At 44.1% G+C, this 24,274-nt stretch overlaps 1 protein-coding gene and 1 long non-coding RNA gene across 3 annotated transcripts; both read right to left on the bottom strand.

Moving 5' to 3' along the window:
- Positions 1-1,611: 1,611 nt before the first annotated feature.
- LOC308665592 lies at positions 1,612-7,270 on the bottom strand. The gene is made up of 3 exons (XR_014025907.1): positions 6,918-7,270; positions 2,386-2,433; positions 1,612-1,969 (listed from the first exon to the last, which is right to left on the bottom strand). It is a non-coding gene; the product is annotated as an uncharacterized lncRNA (long non-coding RNA).
- A 10,163-nt stretch (positions 7,271-17,433) lies between these two features.
- On the bottom strand, positions 17,434-23,382 carry LOC308666875 (Krueppel-like factor 4). Of its 2 annotated transcripts, none has more exons than XM_081325864.1 (4): positions 23,256-23,382; positions 20,843-21,815; positions 20,071-20,236; positions 17,434-19,311 (listed from the first exon to the last, which is right to left on the bottom strand). In XM_081325864.1, the coding sequence occupies exons 1-4, from the start codon at positions 23,340-23,342 to the stop codon at positions 19,260-19,262; spliced, it is 1,278 nt and encodes a 425-aa protein (XP_081181990.1). In that variant the 5' UTR covers positions 23,343-23,382; the 3' UTR covers positions 17,434-19,259. The 2 variants fall into 2 exon arrangements, with proteins under 2 accessions (XP_081181990.1, XP_081181991.1); XM_081325865.1 differs by having other exon boundaries at positions 20,023-20,236.
- Positions 23,383-24,274: the final 892 nt, after the last annotated feature.

Raw genomic sequence — 24,274 nt, forward strand, 5'->3', positions numbered from 1 at the left:
TTATTATAGGGAGAGATCAAAGAAAGATAGAATGAGAAGGTACATCTAGCAAAACTGACTATAGAGATTTCATTTGGAATTCTGTTATTGTTAATACTTTCAATACTTCCTGCTACACCATTTCTTCCGATCTATACTTCAGCATACACACCTATATCATAGAGACAAAGAGGAAAATAGTGTTCTCTGAATTACCATCTTGCTAAATGCAAATAAAGTATTACAAAGCAAGATCTGAATGGAAACTTAAATCATTACACCTGTGAGCCCCATTTCCCTTACTTTTACCTTCCCTCACATATATAAATAGGGTACTCAAAGTACAGTCTAGCCACTTTAAAGATGTAGTGTTCTATTGGTAGGTCAATATTTGGCAAACATTTGCCTAGAGTCCTTTCACCTTTCTCTAGGGCAGGTGATGTGTTGTATCTTTCCTGCCCTATCAGTCCACATATTCTCAAGGCATTGAAGTGTGTCTCCTCCTCCCCTGCTTGTTGACTTTTGATTCGTCAATTGCTTTCAACCTGAGGTGACTTTACATCTTTTCCCTCTGTTAAGCAAAGCTAGGAATGGCCATCCTATCCATTTTAAAAGAACATGACTGAAGGGTAGGTGTCCAGTTGTCCCTCTTGGCTTTTTCAGTCCATTTTGCACATGGAAACTGAATAATGAGTGAAACAAAAACAACAAAAAAGATGTAAGATGTTTAGGCTTACTATTTCTGAGGATTGACACCCCCCCACACTTGGGAGTCTCTGGAGTTGGCAGAGGAGCTCCGAGATGCTGATGCCTTTCTTCACCAGGGATGTTGGGATGGAGTAAGCAAACCAATGCTGCTTCTGCTTTTGTTCTCCATATTTTTTCTGTGATACAGTTCCAAGGCAGACCTCTCTCTTAAAGGATTTTGGCTAGAGTGTGGACCCACTACTGTCAATGCTTGGTATATTTGCAGCCTCAGTGGGGCCAATAGGGGATTAATGGTTGTATGGAACAAGAAGCAGAGTATGCCTGTCTAAAACAGTGATTCCCCCTCCCCCCCCAGGTAAAAATACTGGTGAATGTGTTCTTTTACTATGCCCTGTAGAGCGCAATTGTCATCTTGTTCTTGAGGGCCTTATAGGAACATTGCCTGATGCTGCTATGGCTCTCCCACTCCATGGCAGAAGCCACTGTCTGCAACTCCAAAGATACAAGTGGTCCCTGTAGTGGGACACTTGAAAAGGAGGAGACAAACTCTCTTCTCCTCTTGCAGCCCCAGGTGGACATGGAATTGATAGTTTGTACAGATTATACAGCCAAAGTCCAAACCCGCCACTGGCCCTCTAAGACTCAGCATCTGCTTCCATATATAATGTGGCTTTGGCTGATGTGAATCAATCAATTGCATTTACCAGCAAGTCCTGCATCTTCTTCTGAATGGGTTCCAGATTTAGTTACAAAGGGGTGGTGGTGGAAACTGAAGGAGTAAACTAAATACCTGGACCAAAACCTCCAAAGGCCCTTAACTCAAGAAAACCTACTTAATAGCTTTTTAGGCTTAGCATTTACAGATGCTGGCTCACAAATTAGTTTAAATCAGCACTTATATTTTTAGATGGAAACTAGAAAGTAACTAACACAAAAACTGACTTTATTATTCTGCTTCTCTCGCTATAAACAGAAAATCTAACCCATGTTGTGATTGGCCTTAGATATTATTACTGGTCAGCATTTATTATACAACTATATAAAGATTTATCGTCCTTCAGTGAGCAGAACCTTGTAGTTTATCCCCAGTGCTGTTCAAGTAAACTTGGCTCAAGCAGATTGTGTTGTCTTCATTTTTAATTTGGGTAGTGGGGAAATTATCTCCTTCACTTTCAACTGGCTTGCTTCAAGCAGAAGTGCTTTGCTTGTTGGTCTTCTTTGGATCATCAGCTGGTTCAGGTGAGAACAACAAAGGGTTTCTTGTTTTGGACTATGTGGAGCCCTGTGGATTGAGGATAGTAGTTAAACAAGAATTGGAGCTTATCCAACAGTGCAAATACCATTACAGATCACATACAGAGATGCAAGAATATGGGAAGTTGGTTGTTTTTGTAGGTGAACATGCCGCACTCAAGGAGCAAATGTCAGTGTGCCATACACTAAATCGGGGGTCTTCAAACTTGGCCCTTTTATGACTTGTGGACTTCAACTCCCAGAATTCCTCAGCCAGCATTCTGTTGCACTTCTTTCTGCAACACAACAAGTTGAAGAAACTGGAAAAATCCTCAGAGCTTTCCTTCACTAACCTCCTGTTACATCAGTAAGAGTGGCACAATTTGTTGGTTTGATTAATGGGGTAGAACAAGGCACAGTAAATTGGGCAAGAAATAATTACCTCACAATCTGTGGCTATATTACCTGTGGCTATATCTTCTCAGAAAATGTCAGAAAGTTTGGAATCAAATACTGTAGTAGAAAAAAAGAATACATAGATGTCAAATTAAAAATACAACTGAATCAATTTAGAACTGTCAAAAGAGAAATAGTAGTCATACAATGCTTCACCTTATCTGTATTTCAATTATATAAAAGCTCTCTGAAGGTAAATTAGGTCAATTAGAATATTGAAGTTCTGTTGTTGGCATAAATAAGTTCCATCATCCCCAGCAGGTACACATAAAAGTATACATTAGGCATGAATACAGTTTATGAATACAGTTTAGTCTTTTTTAAAACAGCTGCTAGAATTTGAAGTCCAGAATCAACTGCCTTTTGTAAATTCTGAACTCCACCTGATCTACAGAAACCAATATAAGACTCTGAGTTACATCAAAATAGCGTTTCCAACCTTCTAACTGAGAATTGGTGGGTGGAATTTCTGTGGATGTTATTGCTCAATGGGTAAGACCCTGAAATATTTGCCGATCTCCTTCAGTGTGCCAGTAAATTCCATTCCAATCCCTGCTCTTCCCTATTGATCAGGTCTAATGAGTAATTCGAATTCTGTCTCTGGATGTGTACAGTATTAGTGCTGTTTGATTGTCATGTATTTCAGCAAAATGGAAGTTTGTGGTATCCAGGTCAAAGTTATTTTTTTTATTGCACTAGCAGCCTTATATAATTAAAACTAATAAAAATACATTTTTAAAAAAGTAAACCGGAACTGACAGAGCTGCAAAGAAAGATTTATCCAGAAGCTGTACCAGATGGCATCCCATATTAGCAGGCACTCGAAGCCATGTGGAAGGTAGCCTTTGCTCTCAAATTACATAATTCTATGTCCTGCTTACCAGCAAGCAACCCTGGTCGGCATAGAAAGAGCAGGAGGCCCTCTGGTGGTTATTGCAGCTTATAACAACGCTGTAGCATTTGGAAAAAAGCTACCGTATATACTTGAGTATAAGCCGAATTTTTCAGCCCACTTTTTGGGCTGAAAAACTCCACTTCGGCTTATACTCCAGTCAACAAAAAAAAAGAACTGTCCGTTCGTTCGGAACAGGCTGCTGAGAGAAGCTGCCTCGCCTGCTGCGCCCCCAACAACCGCCGCTGCCGCTTTCCCCCCCCCATCGCTCACCCGCTGCCCCCGAAAATGCCGCTGCCGCTTTCCCCCCCATCGCTCACCCGCTGCCCCCGAAAATGCCGCTGCCGCTTTCCCCCCCCCATCGCTCACCCGCTGCCCCCGAAAATGCCGCTGCCGCTTTCCCCCCCCCCATCGCTCACCCGCTGCCCCCGAAAATGCCGCTGCCGCTTTCCCCCCCCCATCGCTCACCCGTGCTTTCCCCCCCATCGCTCACCCGTGCTTTCCCCCCCCATCGCTCACCCGTGCTTTCTCTCCCCATCGCTCACCCGTGCTTTCCCCCCCCATCGCTCACCCGTGCTTTCTCTCCCCATCGCTCACCCGTGCCGCCCCGAAAATGCCGCTGCCGCTCGCCCGCTTGCTCGCTTCCTCGCCCGGGGACCAGCACCAGCCAGCCAGCCCGCCGGCGAGAAGCCCGGCCCGGAGGTGAGGGGAGGGAGCGGAGTCGCTCACCCGTGCTTTCCCCCCCCCATCGCTCACCCGTGCTTTCTCTCCCCATCGCTCACCCGTGCTTTCCCCCCCCATCGCTCACCCGTGCTTTCTCTCCCCATCGCTCACCCGTGCCGCCCCGAAAATGCCGCTGCCGCTCGCCCGCTTGCTCGCTTCCTCGCCCGGGGACCAGCACCAGCCAGCCAGCCCGCCGGCGAGAAGCCCGGCCCGGAGGTGAGGGGAGGGAGCGGAGTCGCTCACCCGTGCTTTCCCCCCCCCCATCGCTCACCCGTGCTTTCTCTCCCCATCAAAGATTCTTGGAAGTAATGGTTGGAAAAGTTTGCAAGTCTTTGGGAAAGTTCAAGAAGTGAAAGGAATACCCTCCTCTTGAAAGACCAGATAAGGCAGACAGGGAGATGAAGAGTTCAACCGAGTTTCCTCTTTTGTTCAGGCATCTGCACCCGCTGCTTTTAAACTCGCCTGGCGCTGCAACGGCACCCGTTTCCCCCGGCGAGTTTTCCCTACCTGGCCCCTGCAGAATCGCGGCGGCGCCCCCGGAGAAGCCTACCCCGAGGCTGCGGCCGATTTTTCCTTCTCCTAGACTCTGCCGCCCAGAGCGTTGTTTCTCCCCCTCATGCGTGCATGGGATGAGGCGAGAAACCAACAGCCTGCGTCCGTCTCTCTTTATGTATATTTCTGTATATATCTTATCTCGGGATCTAGACCTTTCGAAGGAGAAGGGGCGGCTGGAGTTCGTGAGTTGCTGTGGGACCCAAGGGTTGGGGGAAGAGAGATGGGAGGGAAAAGGGGAGAAACCTGCCGCTGGCTAGTTCTTTGTCTGATCGGGGAGCCTGAACAAAAGAGGAAACTCGGTTGAACTCTTCATCTCCCTGTCTGCCTTATCTGGCTTTTTGAAACGCACCACCGGCTGCTCCGTCCAGAAGCCCAGATTCGGGAGGGCTGCTTGGCTTCCACTTGAGCCCATCTATGTCCGCGGGCCCCCCCCCCACTACCCCTAGACCTCCGCCGCCGGCGGAGGCTGGATCCGCGCTCCGCAGCGGCAGGGCGCGGATCCAGCAGAAAGAAGCAGGCAGGCAAGGCACGGAGATCCGGAGACCTGCTGATGATTGGGGAGGTTTGGGCACCTCCCCAAACCTCGGCAGGTCTTCGGATCTCCGTGCCTTGCCTGCCTGCTTCTTTCTGCTGGATCCGCGCCCTGCCGCCGGCAGAGGCTTGTGGAGCACGGATCCAGCCTCCGCCGGCATGCAGGCAAATCCTGCTAAAGGGCTTTCCCCCCCCCCACACTGGATCCGCCTCATCCCATGCACGCACGAGGGGGAGAAACAACGCTCTGGGCGGCAGAGTCTAGGAGAAGGAAAAATCGGCCGCAGCCTCGGGGTAGGCTTCTCCGGGGGCGCCGCCGCGATTCTGCAGGGGCCAGGTAGGGAAAACTCGCCGGGGAAAACGGGTGCCGTTGCAGCGCCAGGCGAGTTTAAAAGCAGCGGGTGCAGATGCCTGAACAAAAGAGGAAACTCGGTTGAACTCTTCATCTCCCTGTCTGCCTTATCTGGTCTTTCAAGAGGAGGGTATTCCTTTCACTTCTTGAACTTTCCCAAAGACTTGCAAACTTTTCCAACCATTACTTCCAAGAATCTTTGATGGGGAGAGAAAGCACGGGTGAGCGATGGGGGGGGGGAAAGCACGGGTGAGCGACTCCGCTCCCTCCCCTCACCTCCGGGCCGGGCTTCTCGCCGGCGGGCTGGCTGGCTGGTGCTGGTCCCCGGGCGAGGAAGCGAGCAAGCGGGCGAGCGGCAGCGGCATTTTCGGGGCGGCACGGGTGAGCGATGGGGAGAGAAAGCACGGGTGAGCGATGGGGGGGGAAAGCACGGGTGAGCGATGGGGAGAGAAAGCACGGGTGAGCGATGGGGGGGGGAAAGCACGGGTGAGCGACTCCGCTCCCTCCCCTCACCTCCGGGCCGGGCTTCTCGCCGGCGGGCTGGCTGGCTGGTGCTGGTCCCCGGGCGAGGAAGCGAGCAAGCGGGCGAGCGGCAGCGGCATTTTCGGGGCGGCACGGGTGAGCGATGGGGAGAGAAAGCACGGGTGAGCGATGGGGGGGGAAAGCACGGGTGAGCGATGGGGAGAGAAAGCACGGGTGAGCGATGGGGGGGGAAAGCACGGGTGAGCGATGGGGGGGGAAAGCACGGGTGAGCGATGGGGGGGGAAAGCACGGGTGAGCGATGGGGGGGGAAAGCACGGGTGAGCGATGGGGGGGGAAAGCACGGGTGAGCGATGGGGGGGGAAAGCACGGGTGAGCGATGGGGGGGAAAGCACGGGTGAGCGATGGGGGGGGAAAGCACGGGTGAGCGATGGGGAGAGAAAGCACGGGTGAGCGAAAGAAGCAGGCAGGCAAGGCACGGAGATCCGGAGACCTGCTGACGTTTGGGGAGGTTTGGGGAGGTGCGCGCGCACCTCCCCAAATCTCCCCAAACTTCGGCAGGTCTCCGGACGGCGGCGGCTTGGGAGAGGTGCGCGCGATCCTGGAAGCACCGAAGCCTCGGCCGCGCGCAAGTCCTCGGTAAGTTCCGGGCGGTCACTTGCTTCGCGTCTCCTGAGGGAAGGGGGGGCGACTGGAGCGGGCGTGTTTCCTCGCCTGCTGGGCGCCGCGATTTGCCCAGGGAACGCGCGGGCCCCGAATGGCAGCGTGGAACGAGGAAGCGGACAGCCAGGGCTTCCCCGAGAGCCGCGGCCACACAGGGTATTCCTGTGTATTCAGGCTTGCAAAATGGCGGATCGAGCCTCTGCTGGCGGCGGAGGCTTGCAGAACGGCGGATCGGCTTATACTCGAGTCACGAACTTTTTCCAGTTTTTGGGGGTGAAAATGGGGGTCTCGGCTTATACTCGAGTCGGCTTATACTCAAGTATATACGGTATGCTTCTTGCTCACATTTTTATGCAATACTCAGTCTGCACTGACTGAAAGGGATCCAGATAATCAGTTTTGCCCAGAATCCTCTTGACTTGTAGTGCAAGCACCTTTTCTACCACCTTCCCTAAAAAGAGATAGTGAAAACAGGACAAAAATTATCTAGACAGGGGAGGTCAAGTGACAGTGTCTTGAACAGTGACCAAACCAAGGCCTCCTTAAATGGGGTCAGGAACTTCTGCAGTGATGAATTAATGGCCGTCAAACCCACCTGGATGTCATTGCCCTTGAGACTTTCATCAACCAGGAGGGATAACAATTTAATAAGTAGGTGGCTGTGCTAACAGCCCCAAGGACTCTGTCCAATTCCTCAGACCCAACAAGGTCAAACTGCTCCCAGATAACAGAGTAGTCATACTCCCTGGATGATTCCAATGGACCTGTCTCATATTTGGTCTCCAACTAAGAACAAATCCAAGTGACTTTATCCGTCAGGTGTTCAGCAAATTCCTCCAGCCCTGAAGGTAAACAATCCCTGAGCCCTGCTGACCCAGGAGGGACTGGATGATCTTCAACAAGACTGCTAGGTGACACTATGAATTCAATAAAAGGGGAGAAATAATGCTAATTCGCTACCCTTGTCACCATGAGGTAACAGCGACTCTAACCCCTGCCTGGTCAGACTTGTCCTCATTTTCCTCCAGCAGTGCTCAAATTTCAGCTCACCCTCTCTCATCCATCCCACTGTCAAAATTTGATAATGTTCAAGGATAGTAATTGTTTCCTTGGGATTGGCTGGCAGGGAACTACCAAACAATCCCAAGGAATTTTGATTTTACCGCATGGCAAAATTCTGAACCAGCTTCCCAGCAGTTTCAGTGATACTTCTAAATAGCCTAGGAAAGAAGACAGTAGTCTGTGAATTAGTGTAAGGACTGCCCCCGACCTCCGTTCATTCCGCCGGGGCCTGAAGACCTGGCTCTTCGAGCTCTCTGGCCCAGGCTGAGGATTAATTTATTTTAATTGGGGTTTTATTTATACAGGGATAAATTTAATCTTTTTTAAACTTGGTTTTTAACTTTTGTATTTTTGGTTTTTAATTACCCTGTAAACCGCCCTGAGTCCTCCGGGAAAGGGCGGTATATAAATGTAATAAAATAAATAAATAAATAAAAATAAACAACAACCTAGATATCAAACTATAGTCCCTCAGCACCACCTTCTGACTGCATCCTGTCAGGAAGCATCATTCCATGACTGGGCAACATTAGCATGGACAGTGAGATATTTCAAATCCAGAAATCTAAGATCCATTTCCATGCTAGAAATCATTCTGGCTACACCAGGAAGAAAGATTGTTGTGAAGTGAAATGCAATACAGTACTACTATCCTAGCCCAACCATCCAGCAGCAAACTCATAATTTACAGAGAATTGGTTGGAGTTCAACAAAATAGAATTCTTGTAGACTACAGCCACCCTCTCATCCATTCTCCAGGCTAAGACTGCTGCATTATAGAGGAACAGACAGAAATGAGAAGGTTAATTATCCTGTCATCATTCAGCCAGATCTCTATAATATATGTAAAATCAGCATTTTCATCCTATGTAATAAATTCTGGATAATAGATATTTCACTAGCAACAGAGGAGGCATTAAAAAGCGGGACTTTTCCACTGGAGGGCCCCACCTTCTTGGGATTTTAACTTCTTTACTATAATTAATAACAAAGTCTAAATTAATAAAATTATGAGATTAATGCAAATCCTCCATTAGAGCTCCAACTTACCATTAGTGTTCCTACATAAAAGTTAGAAGTTTTTATAAAGCAAATTCCTTTATTGTCAGTTCTTCAACAATGGTTCCATTGGTCCAGGAGAACTTTCAGTGTCTGATAGGCAGCTGATGGAATCTTTGAAAAAATAGTTTCAGCCAGGAAATTGGGGTCTTGGGTATAAGACAGAGACCATTTCTTCGCTATGTTAAAGTTTTTTAGGATTCTTTGGCTGATATGGTTTTTTATTTTTTAAAAAAATTGTTTTAGTAATTGTATGTATTTTATTTATTTTAAAAGTTTACACCACCCAGGGTTGTCTATGTGAGATGGGTTGCCATATAAAGTGAAGATTTTTTTTTTAAAAAGCAACAATATTCCTGGTCTTGCAAAGACATCTGGCTAAATGGTTTGTTACTTTCTCAGCTTCTCTTCAAATAGTTGCTGGTGAAATAACGATGTGTTCGAAAGTGCAAATACTTTTAAAAATTAGAATAATTATGTTATAACAATATAGCTAGGAAGGATGGCTCATACTTATTCTCCTTAAAATAGATGATGAAACTTTTACATGAAAAATTCTAGTCCTAATAGTCCTCCTTAATTGGTGTCATAGTCAAATGCTAATTATTATGTAGTTTTTGGAAGATTCCGTTGAATTTCTCTTTCTATAACTTAAATTTTATGTTATTTTATAACACTCTGGAGCAACAGGAAATAAGATTTCTGCATGCTGCCTTAAGCTCCTAAATATCAATCACTTATTCATTTAATCAAATAAACCCTTTTTAATATTTGAAGAATGCTGTTTCCTATTCTTATGCCTAATTCATTCAATCTCTCTTTACAATATTTTAAAACCTAAATTGATGCAAATAAGCTCCTGGACCTGACCTACTCAAACCATGCATACATTCAATTTACCGGTATATTTCACTTTTCAATTCTTAAAAAAAATAAAAACAAAATCAATGTGAAAAACAGTTAATACAAGTCTAGTCAAAGAGAATACATTTTTGGCTGCTCAAAGACAGAGAGTGAGGTCCAAGTACAATTTCCAAAGGAATAGCTATAAATGTAATTTTCTTGCTTGCCAGACAGTTTCAAGCACTCAATAAATATTCATGCAGTATCTGGGAGAAATGTCCATCACATACACAAAGGCAGATGTAGTAATCTCAGCACCTCCCTCTACTGGAGAGAGAAATGAATTTGGGAGAAGTTGGACAAGAAATTTAACTGGGCCTGGGAAATTCAGAGGATTAACATTATTCTTCCCAATAGCCTCAGAATTAGTGTATTGGAATCCTCAGGAAATAGGTAATTCAAGAAAAATGAAGAGAAGAACCTTCAAATAGCATTTTTGTGAAGAAATAGATAATGTTTAAGCCAGGAATTTGTTTTAGACCTCTTTTTCTCTAACACGGTGCTTAGATATGTCTTGCTCTATTTCTATGTATTAATTATGATGCTGCGTTTTATGTCAGTGTTGACTCAAACGTCAGGCAGTGTACAAGTCTTCATGAAGATATATTATTTTCTCTATATTTTCTTTCCAGGATCTGTAATTTTTTAAATCTCCCCAGTCACTTGTACATAGTTTCTGACTGGAAACAAATCATTTGAAGCAAACCAGTCCCATAATTTTCTTCTGTAATTCTCTTTTATATTTCTGTCTTTAATCCAAATTGCTCTATCATTATCTACCAGCACTTAGTATACTGTATACCTGTTAAAAGGAATATTATATATTACCTTTTTCAAACCAGAGTTTGATTTTGTCTATTTCTTGTGATATTTGTTTTATCTCCCACGGAAAGAGACGTGTTTCTTGAGGATTCTAAGTTACAGAGCTAAGAACCTACTCTATAGAAATTATTTCCTTTAAAAACTTTTAGTCACCAAAAGGCAGCTCAGAGTCTACTATCCTTATCTCTCTCAAACAGCAGGACTGGGGGAGGACCCATATGAAGTACCCTTTGAAAAACAGTTGTGACAGCCAAGCTTATATACCCCCAAATAGGAGGCTAGATTGTAGTTTGAAGACTCAAAGGACTTCTGGAAGAGAGTTATTACATCCAAAGATTGCATACTATGTACATCATCTTCAGAAAGGCCTCTCTTGCTGTTCTTAACATAATACTGAGGTATTTGTTGATTTGCAAATGTATTATTATTATTCATCAATGAAAATTAACTCTTGGAGGAGACAAAAACAATTTAAAAACTATAGACTGATTAACAAGTATTGTAGCTTCATGAGATTATAGATGGAATCTTACTATCAAACAACATTAACTCATACAATAAGAATGCTTTCTTAAAATCCAGAATAAGCTTATTCTTTATAGGAAATACAAAGTGAGGGAGTTTGATACAATATAGTAGAAATGCAATTGAATATCCTGTGAGTTTGAAGGCAAATGCTAGTTATGGGAAGAGATGAGATGATGAAATAATTAATAAATTATAAGAAAGGGAAAGAATGAGGATATAGAATATTTTTTAACTCAGCTGGTATAAATAGCTATTTATCACATCTCAACAATGAAGAAATCCAGAGTGTCTAGTACAAGCACAACATCCTGGGATCTCTTCAGATCATATTGCATTCAGACTTGGGTATACACAAACAAATTTTAGGATTTAAGTGCCTGTGATGTAAATTGATCATAGCCATAATGATATATATGGAGAATCTAAGCTGATCAGGATAGATAAGAGGGTCTAGGATGACATACAGGCTAATGAGTTTTTGAACATAAAGTAAAATGTGGCATTTATATATAAGCATTATCTGAATTGCAGAGACAAGGAAAATATTATTCTGAGCTTTGAAATAAAGATTTGTCTTCCTAATAATATTTTAATAGGATATCTAAAAGGTCCAAATATTCAAAATTAGCAAATTCCAAATATACCTTCAAATATAAAATGAAATAATCACAAAGTACTATTTAGTGCAATAAATTAATTATCTATTTACTCTAAATCCACTGCATAGATTTCATAATGAAAAATACTTAAAAACTAAATTGCTGCTTTGTGGTTATAATAGTACATTACTCTTTAATCTCTCCCTTTGTCTGATGCTAATTACCAATTCACAGAGACTCTGTAGCAATATGGAATGTATTTCTCAGTATATGGCATGAAAATATTACAAGAGATAATAGAATTTGGTCCTTTTATTGGATGTACATGTATTTGTGAAGTTATGACTCATTATCCATAGAACTATTGAAGGAACTATTGGTAAATTATGTTTTAGTTTAACAAAATTATGTTTTAGTTTAATATTCATTCATATTATATCACTGGTTATATCTAAACCAATTTCGGATCTTTGGGGTTTTATAGTGGTAGGCTTTCTGTGAACATTTGTGTAAGAAAATGCAATTTGCTAGTTCCAACATGTCTTGAACAAATATTCTAGCTGTATAATTTGAATTTGTGCTGAAATCTGAATCTTTGCCATTTTTTTTCTTGTTTTGCACACTGTCCTATAATTCTGCTTAGATTACAACCTGAACACTGAGATTATGAAGTCACAGTTATCACTCATATTCCAGTGGACAGGCAAGCCCCACCCTTAGGAAACATTTGCTTTTGGGCACCTAAGTCCACAGGGCAGTGATAATTCAGCTCCTTCTTGCTGCTTGGCATCCATATCTCATACTATCAGACATCAGTCATACTCTGAGTCAGATTTCCCTATACAGTAAAGAGCCTTTTATCTTGTTGATATCACAACCTATGCACACTGAGACTCCTAGGTTGGCAGGGCTGAAGTTGCAGGATAGTTCAGCTGAGGTCTGTTCTGTACCAGCCTACTACTGGCCCTGCAGAAAAGGCAGGGACAACCCCTTTTACAAAATGGCAAGAGGCTGGAACTAAGCCTGCCAAATTTATTAACATAAAACAGAGCAAACAGAGCAAAGAGAGCAAACACGAACCATGAAACAGGAGCTATTCAAACGGTTGCCTTCAGCAAACCAGCCCTCCCACACATTCCCCTTTTAAACAGTTCAGGGCGTGGCTTCTCTCTGCCTCCTTCCAAGGTGCCCCATTGCCTTCCTCTGTTTACTCCTGATTGACTGCCTCCTGCATCGGGCGTCCTTGAACAGGGCCAGCTGTGGGTCATCTTCATCCACGCTGTCAGGCTCACACAGCTGGGTCTGCGTCGTGACCAGATGGGAGGGGCCTGGCTGAGGGCTCTGCAGAGCCTCAATACTATCCTCAGCAAGGTCTCCAACACCCCCCTCCTCCTCCTCTGAATCATCCGACCCAACTGCCGAACCCACAGGCTGACCCTGAATCACAACAAGGTCTAACAGGAGAAAAAAAAATAGGATGCTGAGTCTGTGCTTAACTTTCATAAAAGCATAATGTAGAGGAAAATGGGGGTTATGGAAAAACAAAACAATGCCTGAAAAAATGGTCAGTAGAACTTACTCGTCTAATGTTAGTGTCAATGAAGGAAAATCTCAGCTAAAAACACTCTTCTTCTGGGACTTCCAATTTGTGTTGTTGCTCTCTAGCTCCTTGAATTCCTAGTCAATTTGTCCAATTTTGCCAGACCAGGAAAGGAAATTTAATGGAAATGCACTGTAAATAAGTTTGCCAAAGAAAATACTATAAAGAAAATAAGAACCTACTAGGAAGGTAATGCTACTTGGTTTTAAGAAAACAGGGACTATCCACTCAGTTTCCCAGACAAGGCCTCTCTCTATTGTTATTCTTTCTCTTTTTCATTACCATTTCTTCTAATCTGGTAGCTGGAAATTCCCCCTTTGATTAGCACCCACTGATGGCTTTATCTATCATTAATCTTCTGGTCTCCTTCAAAAGCTATCTTCAATCTTAGCCCAAACAACTTCCCTTGAGCCAGACACTTCCATATGCTGAATAAGCAGAAGATTATAAAAATCTTACTTATATGTTTCTTGAACCACCTGCCAAATACTGTGTGCAGTATCTTGAGCTCCTCAAGGAAAGGTGAGATATAAAACTGACAAAATCATCATCATCTTCATCATTGTAACATTTTATTCATAACTTCAGGATCTTTATCACAGCTAGACGGGTCTGTTCAGTCCTTTAGTATATTGATGATGTTGCTATTGTTAATCTGATGTGTATTACTTTATTGTTATTTGCTCTGAACTTTATTAGTTATTTCTATAGGAAAATCTTGTTGGATTCCATCAAAGGCTATGTTGGGTTTAATGTCGTGAATCATTTGGCACACGTAAGATTCCACAAATGAAACAATAGTTGGCCAGGTGGCTCATACTAATTAGTTCTTTCTCTTTATCAATCTGCCCTCCTTTGTTTATCTTCTGCCTCCATATCACAAGCATTCTAACATTACAATCCTACTTATTTATTTACTTAACAAATTTAAGTACGTCATCTCACTCTCAGAATTCTGTATTTTCAAATAGGTGAGTAAGATGCACCCTGTCTTAACCTGGCACTCTTCAGAGGTATTGGATCAGAGCTCCCATCATACCCATTCCCCACTAAGTTGGAGAGGGCTAAGGTAGATGACTACAAGTTTAATTTGGGAAATTAAAAATAATATGGCTCAGATATCAAAACATTTATCCTCTAACTTTTCTGGATTTTAAATTTTCTTTTCTTCCAAATTCAAAGCTTGCAACTCATTTGAAGACTAATTAAAGATTACCTCATAATGGATTTTGGAAGGCAATGATGTAATGTGAAAATGCATTACAGAAAATCAGCACAAGGGGGCATTTCAAAAGTATTTTGCTAAATTTAGAGGAAGTAGAGTAACTTCATCATCACTCCAGTGTTAAGATTTTGTATCATAAGCTAAAAGTGCTGCTCCTTAGAATCTAACTTAGAATAGACCCACTATATTTATCCCATCTGGTACTATATTATATACATAGAATACCAGGCTCTCTTTATATTTGTACAAATAGCTTCATTTACTTTCATGCACAAATCTAGCTTACAGTGGGTACTACCAATATAGGATGGACTGGTTCTCCCTGTATTTCATTCCTTGCCAACAGTACAGCAAGTAAAACCACAGATCACATTTACCCTTCTGTAGGGTCAAATTGTTAAAGAGATTCATGTTTGTAGCCTGTTAAAACATCATTGGCTGACTCGCTTAGGGAATTTCTCTTTTCCCCTATTCCCTGTTCAGCTCTGAGAACAGGGACAGTAGTTCCAGAGTGACACCGAATGCCAAAGGCACAATTGTGAAAAACTCATAAGAACATTCTTGGTAAAGCTTTACTTCCGCTCTTTATTTCATCTATATGGAAAGTGATTTTCCTCCCTCTGAAACGATGTTATTATCCTCAGTAATGTTGGTGTTGTACACTTTCTGAAGCAGTCTCTATCTTGCAGGAGAGGTAAAAGGGCAAGATTCCCAAACAATAGCAATTTCCAGCAGGCTAAGCCTATGGTCTACCTGTAAACACAGCATTTTAGAGCATCATTTCTCAACCTCAGCAACATTAAGATGTGTGAACTGCAGCTCCCAGAATTGCTGAGGCTGAAAAACACTTGTGTTAGAGGCTTTCTTTAGATTTCACTACCACCAAATGTGATTAGAAAACCCCTTCAGTTGTTACTGCCTTGGTTTGGAGAAGCCTTCCTGAAGATTAGTGGACTTCACTCACACAGGATCTGGCTAAGATATTCCTTTTTCTCTGGAGGTCTTATCATTGAAAGTGCCCATGCTAGGTTGGCATGATGTTTTTTTTACATAGTTTATTTTTCTTTCCCCTTGCCATTTATGTTGCTTTTCTAATTTATTGCTTTGTTAATTGCACTGATAGGTCTTTGTAATTTACAGACAATATTGGGCAGATGAAACATAATCATTTTGCCTTAAAGGGTAAAAGCATTGTTTTAGCCCTCTTCTCCCTCATTAGGATACTGATGTCAAGTATTATCTGAACAGAACAACAGACAACCAAAGGTCTAAGTGGCAGTTATGAAATGTAGGCTGAAACATCCTGTTCCACTTCTCAGAAAGATTCAAATCAATCTTACACTGCAGATTTTTATTCCAAGATGATGAAGAAGGCAATCTCTGGATCCAGCTTTTCCAGCATTACAGGATGTTTGAAGTAGCTTAGGAACACAATTCTACCAAAGCCAGTTACTCATACACACGCAACGCTCATCTGGTACAGCTTTCCCAATTCACCAGGCATTCACTTTATTCATGTTCTCACCCATTTACAAACAAAGGCTTTTTCTGAACAAAATCCTGGAAAAAATCATCCAGAACCTTGGTCTGTTACTTTATCAAGAATTCTACAAAATCTTTTCAGTTTTATCCAGTTTTACTGCATGTTTGTTAAGATTCTATCATAGGAGGAAGTGATTTTCACCCTGAACCATATGTATTTATCTCCCCCAAGCATAAAAATAACAGTATACATGGAAATATAACTATTGTGGCCTGTTGAAGCCAAGTGGTGCATTAATGGGTTAACTATATCCAAAACTCATGTCTATACTAGATTTAATGAGTCATAGCTAGCTTCCAGCATGAGAAATAAAATGCTTTTATATTGTCAACTTGTGTTGAATCTTTTTTCTGTAGTAGGAAAGTGTAAACAAATCTTTGAAGGTTATGTTCATTTCCAGAAGGGCAAATTATGTTAATCTCATTTGTATACCTTTGTGTAAGATATGTTGCTTAATACATACTCTACACAACAAATAAAACTTGTCCATGCTACTTAACACTTTACCAGCCAGATGCTCAAACTCTGCAAAATAGTTGCCTCAATTTCACTTCTAACTAGGGGTTCAGAACCGCTTCCAGGTTTCTGTACTACTGTGGCCAATAATACAGAAACTCCTCCATTCTGCATTCATCTAAGAAATAAACAACAGGAAAAAAATGTTTCTCCAGGAGAATTATGAAGTAGATGATTGTGGCTTGCAATTCCTGCATGTGGCTGAAACTTCTCCATTCCTCAATTTTAACCACAGCTTACATAGTTTGGGATAATCGGTTTTGCCAGTGCAGGTAATGCCACATCAAGTCTACACAAGTCTGGCTCCTAAAATGAAGTACATAAGTGGCTGTGGGAGGGAGAGAAGATGGAGAAAGACCTGCTAAAGCTTAGTCACCCCATGTTAATTTAAAAGGAAGCCTCAGTACTTAGTGAGGAGTGAAACGACCAGTAGATCCAGTGCAGGAACTCAACTGAGCCAGAGGGATGGGCAGTGCCCAGCTTCAAAAAATAAGTACACTGACAAACTTGGGATCATTTTAGACTGAGAATCCAAAAGTTCTTTCTACAGCCAGGATCATAGTACTGGCTCCTAAATTTGACTTACTTAAGCCATATCAGGAAAACAAAAGAGAAGGGTTCTTTTTTTAAAGAAAATAATAATAAAACTGTCTTTCTTCCAAAGAGGTGTAGTTACTGAAAAATGGTACATTGTAAGATTTCTTTGTATTGTGAAATGAGATCTGGCAATGTATATCTCCAATTTAAGAATTTTATAAAAGTTCTAAAATACATTTTTCTTCAACCTGATTATACTAGAAGCATTGCTGCTGTTAGACTGAACTTTGTAACAAGACTGCTTTTTATGTACCGGTATTTTAAAAATAGCTTTACATTTAGGTCTTAAATATGAAAGCTGACTTTGCCGTCAGAGATGGGGCTTAGACATCTCTTAAACAAATAATCTCACTATTCTCATTTGAAGACTTTCTTTCCAATCATGTCAGAAACAAAGCGGTTGCTTTTTATTATGTTTTATTTATTTCATATTGGATCAACAATATTTCTAGGTATGCATATACATAAAGCTAACATTCTGCATGGGAGTTGGTAATTCACAAACTGTACAGACAGGTGCAGTGCACATACCAGAGCTGAGGTCATTTATTAAATGGACCTGAGCTATTAAAAAACAAAACACACATATTCATTTACAGCATTTTTTTAAAAAAAGAATTACAACTTTTTTTTGCATAAGCTACATATTAAGAGGTCTTTTTTTCCTCCAAAAAGAACATTTCAAGTATAGTAGAAATGGACAAAAATGCCCTTTATAAAAATAAAATCCAAAAGCTGTTTAGAAAAAAAAATGCAGCTGCAGCAGTACCAGGCTTAATGATCATCCTTCAGAGGATGTCACCAATGCCACAGATAAAAGTCAGGAAAGACCCTATGGGTTTTTCAAAGGTATAAGTCTCAGTTCCCATCAGCCTCGGCCTGCTTGTCAGATGGCCTAGGCCAGGGGTAGGCAACCTCGGCTCTTTTATGACTCATGGACTTCAACTCCCAGAATTCCTGAGCCAGCTGGCTCAGGAATTCTGGGAGTTGAAGTCCATAAGTCATAAAAGAGCCGAGGTTGCCTACCCCTGGCCTAGGCTATAGGGGTTTTGAAATAACACATAGAGCAATATGGGTTCCCCGCTTGCAGGCAAAAGTATCTTTAAGGGCCTATCAGTTTACACTCAGAGGGTATAATGAACTGCCTCCATCAGAGATCAGGTCCATAAAATAGTAATTTAATGATGCAACCGGCATTTAAAGTTATTGATGGTTGAAAAACAATGGCCTATTAATCATTAGCCTTCTGGAACAAACTATTCTAGTACTTTAAAGGCATCTTTGCTTGTGCAAATGAATTCAGAGTTCAGAAAATGCCATAGATTCATGTGCTTTCAGTACTGAGAGATGGAGTGGCATCACCAGTAAAATTCATTAACTGATATGCATTAGAAGAGTTAAACATACATAGCAGTTAAAAAGCAGTACAAATGGCTTTTTCCATATATGCTTTAGTCCTACAAAACACTTTGAGGTATTATAATTAATATGTACAACCACATTTTAGCTGTAACCCTATGCACATTTATCTGGGAATAAGATACAGGACAGATTTGTTTTTGATTCAATATAACTAGGCTTGCATTGTTATTCATAATTGCAGTACTACATATATTTATTTGAAAATATATTTGTTCTTGGCTGAGGCCGAAACATGTTAAGCCATAAACCATGGTTATAAATAATGCCTACATTTATATAATATGCTAATCCGATACCAACAAACCACATTATGGCTTGTTGTGATATGCAAACCAAGTGGTGATTAGCTATAACACACAAGCATGCATAGGAGTGCAACTTACAATGGCTTTCATTGGCTAATAGCACTGAAATAGCTTAGTTCTATTTACTCTCATAAGGCATTTTTTTCAAGGCTCTGTCTACAGCCAAGTGGTTTTACCACCTCTCAGAATTGTGAATCTAGGCAATTTTTGGTCCTGTTTGGCAATATCCCTGAGCAAGAAAAAGGAGATGGAAAAACCTGAAGTGTATGGATTTGTAGCTTTACTTCTGAGCACAGAACTTTGCTGTGAAACATGTGTTCCTAAACACTACAGCTTGCACAACCTACCAACACAACTCTTGTCTTTGTTCAGTTTTTTTATTATTTATCAGCCTATTCCGGAAGTGGCCATTTTAGTTTTCTTCAGATGGATAATCCCAAAACACGCACTGCTGTCAGCTGGAGACTTATTGGTGGATGTTACTTGCTTTAAGAAGGGTTACATCATCACAGGTTGTTTATTGGTCTGAATAGATTGACCATACTGGAAACTTTACAGCTGAAACAAAATGTCATTAAAAAAAATTTAATACCAAAAAAGCTAATACTAAAGGTTGGCAAAAAAAATGAACATTACTTTTAAGAGATTGAGAAAGCTTAAATATTTGCCTTTAGTCCATAACTAATTATACACATTATAAATCAATCTGGATGGTTTTGTGTGAATTTTAAATTCTTTTTGTTTTGATACTACCCGTTTGAAGAGCAAAAGGGATTAGTATTTCCACCCACTTTAATATGTCCCCATCTCAAAATCTACTTTAGAAAGTAGTTTTATAAAACAGAGCCTTTTAATATGACAAAAAATAAGACCATTGTATAATAAAACAAACAATAATTAAAAGAAAGACCATTGTATAATAAAACAAACAATTAAAAGTGTATGAACAGCTTGAGACAATCAGGATGGGATCTGCATTGTGGCTGTGTGTACACTGAGAGTTTGGGGATAATCCTGCCACAGTTACACTGCTCACACCAAACCTCCAGGACAATTTTTCTTAAATTGCAGTCCCTACAGCAGGCAGATTTGTGTAACTATTCACTTTTAAATACATACTTTTTCTATAAGAATAGAGTTCCTCTTTAAATATTAAAATGTTTCAATACTATATACATAAATTAGCTAGTCCAATAAGAAAATACTCCATCCCTTCATAAATAGAGTCCTTGGTCTCTTGCATTCCCCCCTCCCCTTCTTCAGCCCTACCATAGTCCACCCCACTGCCCTAGGGAGCCAGCCATGCTTCACACATGCCTCTTCATGTGCAGGGCCAGATGATCTGATCGAGAGAACGCACGGTCACATAGCTGGCATTGGAAAGGCCGGACACCTGTATGCTTGCGGTAGTGGCGTGTCAGTTCATCTGACCGTGCAAATTTCCAGCCACAGCCTTCCCAGGTACAGTGATAAGGCTTCTCACCTGGGAAAGAGTGAAAAAAAAGAGTTTGGTGAACTTTCCAACCTGGTGAAAAAAAGTGCAAAGCATCCTTTTCACATTACACAGACAGCACAAAATTTGTTGGGGACTCATTCAACTCCCATTCGGAAAGGCTATCAATGGGAATTGAATTTATTGTCTGTGGATTGCACCATTCATCTTCTCCCTCCCCCCTCCTCCAAATAAGGAGAAAAGTAATTGTACATCCCATCTGATAATCAGATTACTGTTAGAATACTCAAGCTACAGGCTAACACACACTTTCCTGAGAGTGCCCCACCGAAGGGGGGGGGCTGGGAAAGCTACTTTTGAATAAAGGTGGAGACAGAGTTCGGATCCATAAGTGATCTACTTAAAACTATTCGATGGACTGAATGAAGCGATCGGTCCAGATGCATTGTCCAAGAAACCCGAAAGTGAAGCAGGCAAGTAAAGCAATACATTTGGAAGACGCTTAACTCCAGAGGTCCTCTTATCCCATCACGGGTGGAGTAACCCCACACTAAGAGGTTTGCTCCCCAACAACCATTAAGCTCGGGAGGTCTCCCTCTACCCAATGCCCTTGCTGCCTCTGCCCGGCCTCCTTACCCGTGTGGGTCCGCATATGCGCCTTGAGGTGCGAACTCTTCGTGTATGTCTTCCCGCAGCCGGCAAATTCACAGTTGTGGGTGGCGGTGCGTTTGCGGGCCCAGGACCGCCGACCCCTTTTCGGCTTGCATTCCTCCGGCGGACCCATCGGGGCGTAGTAATCCAAGACGGGCGAGTTGGGCGGCGTGACGAGCAGCCCGGGCATGCCTTGGGCGCGCGGTTTCAAAGGCTCTCGAAAGACGCTAAAGTGTCCGTGGAACTGGGACTGCATCTGCCCGACGAAGTTGGGCTGGAAGAGGTGGGGAGGCCGCGGGTAATGCTGGGGAGCGCCCATCTGCGCGCCCAGATCGCCGCCCATCTGGCACGGGGGCCCCGAGCCCATTTGCTCGGCGGGGAAGGCCGAAGACGCGTGCTGGGGCAGCGGCGGCTGCATCAGAGGCTGCATCAGGAGGGGCTTGTGGTCCAGGGATCCGGAAGCCAGGCACTCGGGCGGGCCGTTCAACATGCAGGAGTGCCCGTCCATCGGCTCCTGCTTGACCCGCAGGTGCTCTAAGGGCAGCCCCGCGGGCAAGCCGGAGGGCGGGTGGGCCAAGCCGGGGGCGCGCAGCTCGGTATATTCCCGCCGCTGGAGTTCGCAGTGGCTCGGACCCACCGAGGGAGGAGGGGGTTGCTGCATGTCCTGAGTGAAGAGCTCGGCTACGTAGCTGTGCCCCGGGCTGGGCAGGTAGGACGCCGCGAACTTGTTAGGGGGCTGGTAGTTGGAACTATCGCTGTCGTAGGTGGTGCCGCAGCTCTCCGGGGTTTCGGGCAGGGGGTAGTTAGGGTTGCCGCCGGGATGCGCGGGCCCCACCCCGCCATTGGGCTGCCCGTTGGTGGTGTGCGCCAGGATGAACTCCAGGTCGACGAAGTTACCTAGCTCGTCGGCTTCCCTCTTGATGGCGGTGGCACTTTCCACGGAAGGAGGAGCCAGCCTCTGCGGAGGGAAAAGAGGAGTTACGGAGGGGAAGCAGTTAATGCGTCCGGGACTCAGATCCCAGCGTTAGGGACAGCACCCCCAAACTTGAAAAACGGGTTACGCACTCCTGTCTCCGAGCAGCCCCAGCGTTGGCCTTCTACTTGCTTCCCCGGAGACCCACAAGACCAGGCTTCTCTGAACCCCGCACCCTCCCGGCGCCAACAGAGAAGTCGGAAGAAACTCCGAATCAGCTGTCCCTAGGTACCCTCCCCCGAGGAATGATGGAGGAGTAAATTAACCTGAACTTTTCAGTCCCGCCCTCTGCGCACCGCCACCGCGATATTTTCCTGGCGCGAACCCCCTCGCGCCGGGCGCGGAGCGATGGCCCCGGACTTGTGTGAGTGTTAACAGATGCCCGGAGTTGAGCGCCTTTGCCGAAATCCGTTTAATTTTGCCGCCAAGGGGACTTCGACCTGAATCCCTTCTGAGAACCAATCGAGGTGTTTACAAGAAAACTCCTTGTTTGCTCAGGCAGAACTCCAACCTACACATTTTTCAGCACTATTCTGTATAATCCTGAAAAGACACTCGAAGACAAAATGAATTTTGCGCACAAAGATATTCAAGGAATCCCCTAAAAAATGAAAAAAGGGGGGGTCGGCAAAATTCGGACGCCCAGCTTAACTTGCTTTCAATTAAAACCAAACTGTTAAGCGAGCCCAGGAATCTTTACTAACAGGTTTGTCCTTTCCGACGGCGCTTAAACTATGTATGGAGTTGGGACGCCAGACAGAGAATTCCGCCAATTATGGGAACACACACTTTTCTGGGACATCAAATCAGCCCGATCAGAAACTCCACCCTGCTTAGTCTCCGCACGTACTTCTGGACCAGGACCAGAATAGCCTAATAAAAGCGCCCACCTCGGATAAGTTGAGAATGGTGCTGCCTCTAAGCCGCTCCGGGCAGGGGGTTGGCGAAAAAACTTTCCTCCAGATCAACAAACTCCACAACTTTCCCTTTACAAATCTAACTAGCCTTGGTCTCCTAAACTGTGCCTTCCGTCAGCTTTTCAAGAACGCCGTAGTAGAGAAACAATTTTGTTCGCCGAGGATATGCGCGTCTCAATCGAGTCCCCAGCCCAAGAGAAAAAGAGCAGAAGGCGAGCGTAGCTACTACGCACATCTACACCAAGAAGGAGAGGCGGCGGGTGGGAGCACCCCTGGGCAATTTGGAACAGAAAATCTGCCCACCGGAGAAAGAGCCTTTGCATTCCTCTGTTCAAAATTGCCCGGCCGGTCCGAAGCTCCTTCCAGAGACATTTCCGCTCTTTACATCTACTTTTAATTTGCAAAGCTTGTAAGATCCTCCGTGCGCGTCTCAACGACACTTGCTCCCTGGCTGAGAGAACGCCAGTCCTCGCTCCCGAAGAACTCCCTCCGCCAATAGCTCCCGTACCATCTCGGGCCGCGTCTCTTCCAGCGGCACCAAGCCGGCAAAGGTGGAGATGGACGGCAAGACGGCTTCCTCCACTGCTACGCTCATCTTGCGCGGTGGCTCGAGCTGGAAAGAGCTCGGTAACTGCCCACGGTCCGGCAGCTCCGCTCCAGGCACTGATCGAGCGCTGAACTCTTCCCAAAGCGGGAGGGAAAAAAAACACACCCCAAACTCAAAACTTTCTGTAGGAGTTCAGCTCGTGAAAACAGCTGAGCCTGCTGTAATTGGTCGAGGGTTATATTAATATTCATGACCAGCCGCTTTGGATTTGATTTCGCAAGGCAAAGCCACGCCCCCCCCACAAAAGGCTAGTTGAAAACACTGCCAGGAGAGTAACTGCCAGGTCGCTGCCAGGAGAGTAACAAGTGGAGCGGCCCGGATGCAGAACCGCCCGAATGGGTCCCTCCAGAGTGCTGAAGTGTCAGTAGTACAACTAAAGGTAAAGGTAAAGGTTCCCCCGCACATGCGTGCTAGTCATTTCCAACTCTAGGGGCCGGTGCTCATCTCCGTTTCAAAGCCGAAGAGCCAGCGCTTGTCCGAGGACGTCTCCCACCGTAGTGGTCCCTATTTTTCTACTTGCATTTTTACGTGCTTTCAAACTGCTAGGTGGGCAGAAGCTGGGATGAGTAACAGGCGCTCACTCTGTTACGCGGCACTCGGGATTCAACCCACCAAACTGCTGACCTTCTGATCGACAAGCTCAGCGTCCTAACCCACTGAGCCACCGCGTCCCTTTGTAGTACAACTACTTCGCCTGAAATGTTTGAAAGCGGCAGCCTCCCCGCTGTGTTGTAAAGGCAAAGCAAGCCCTACTATCCCGGCGGCCCTCCAGATATCTGGCACCCTTCCACCCTTCTGGCAAAGCAGGGAGGACTGGAGGTGATGGAGTGAGCAGCCCAATATTTCCACAGGGCACCAGGCTGGGGAAGGTAGTCCTATGGTGCCTGACCATACATGGGAAGGTTCAGATTACATTCCCC

This window comes from Vipera berus (assembly GCF_964194415.1).
Source record: "Vipera berus genome assembly, chromosome: 3".
Taxonomy (NCBI): domain Eukaryota; kingdom Metazoa; phylum Chordata; class Lepidosauria; order Squamata; family Viperidae; genus Vipera; species Vipera berus.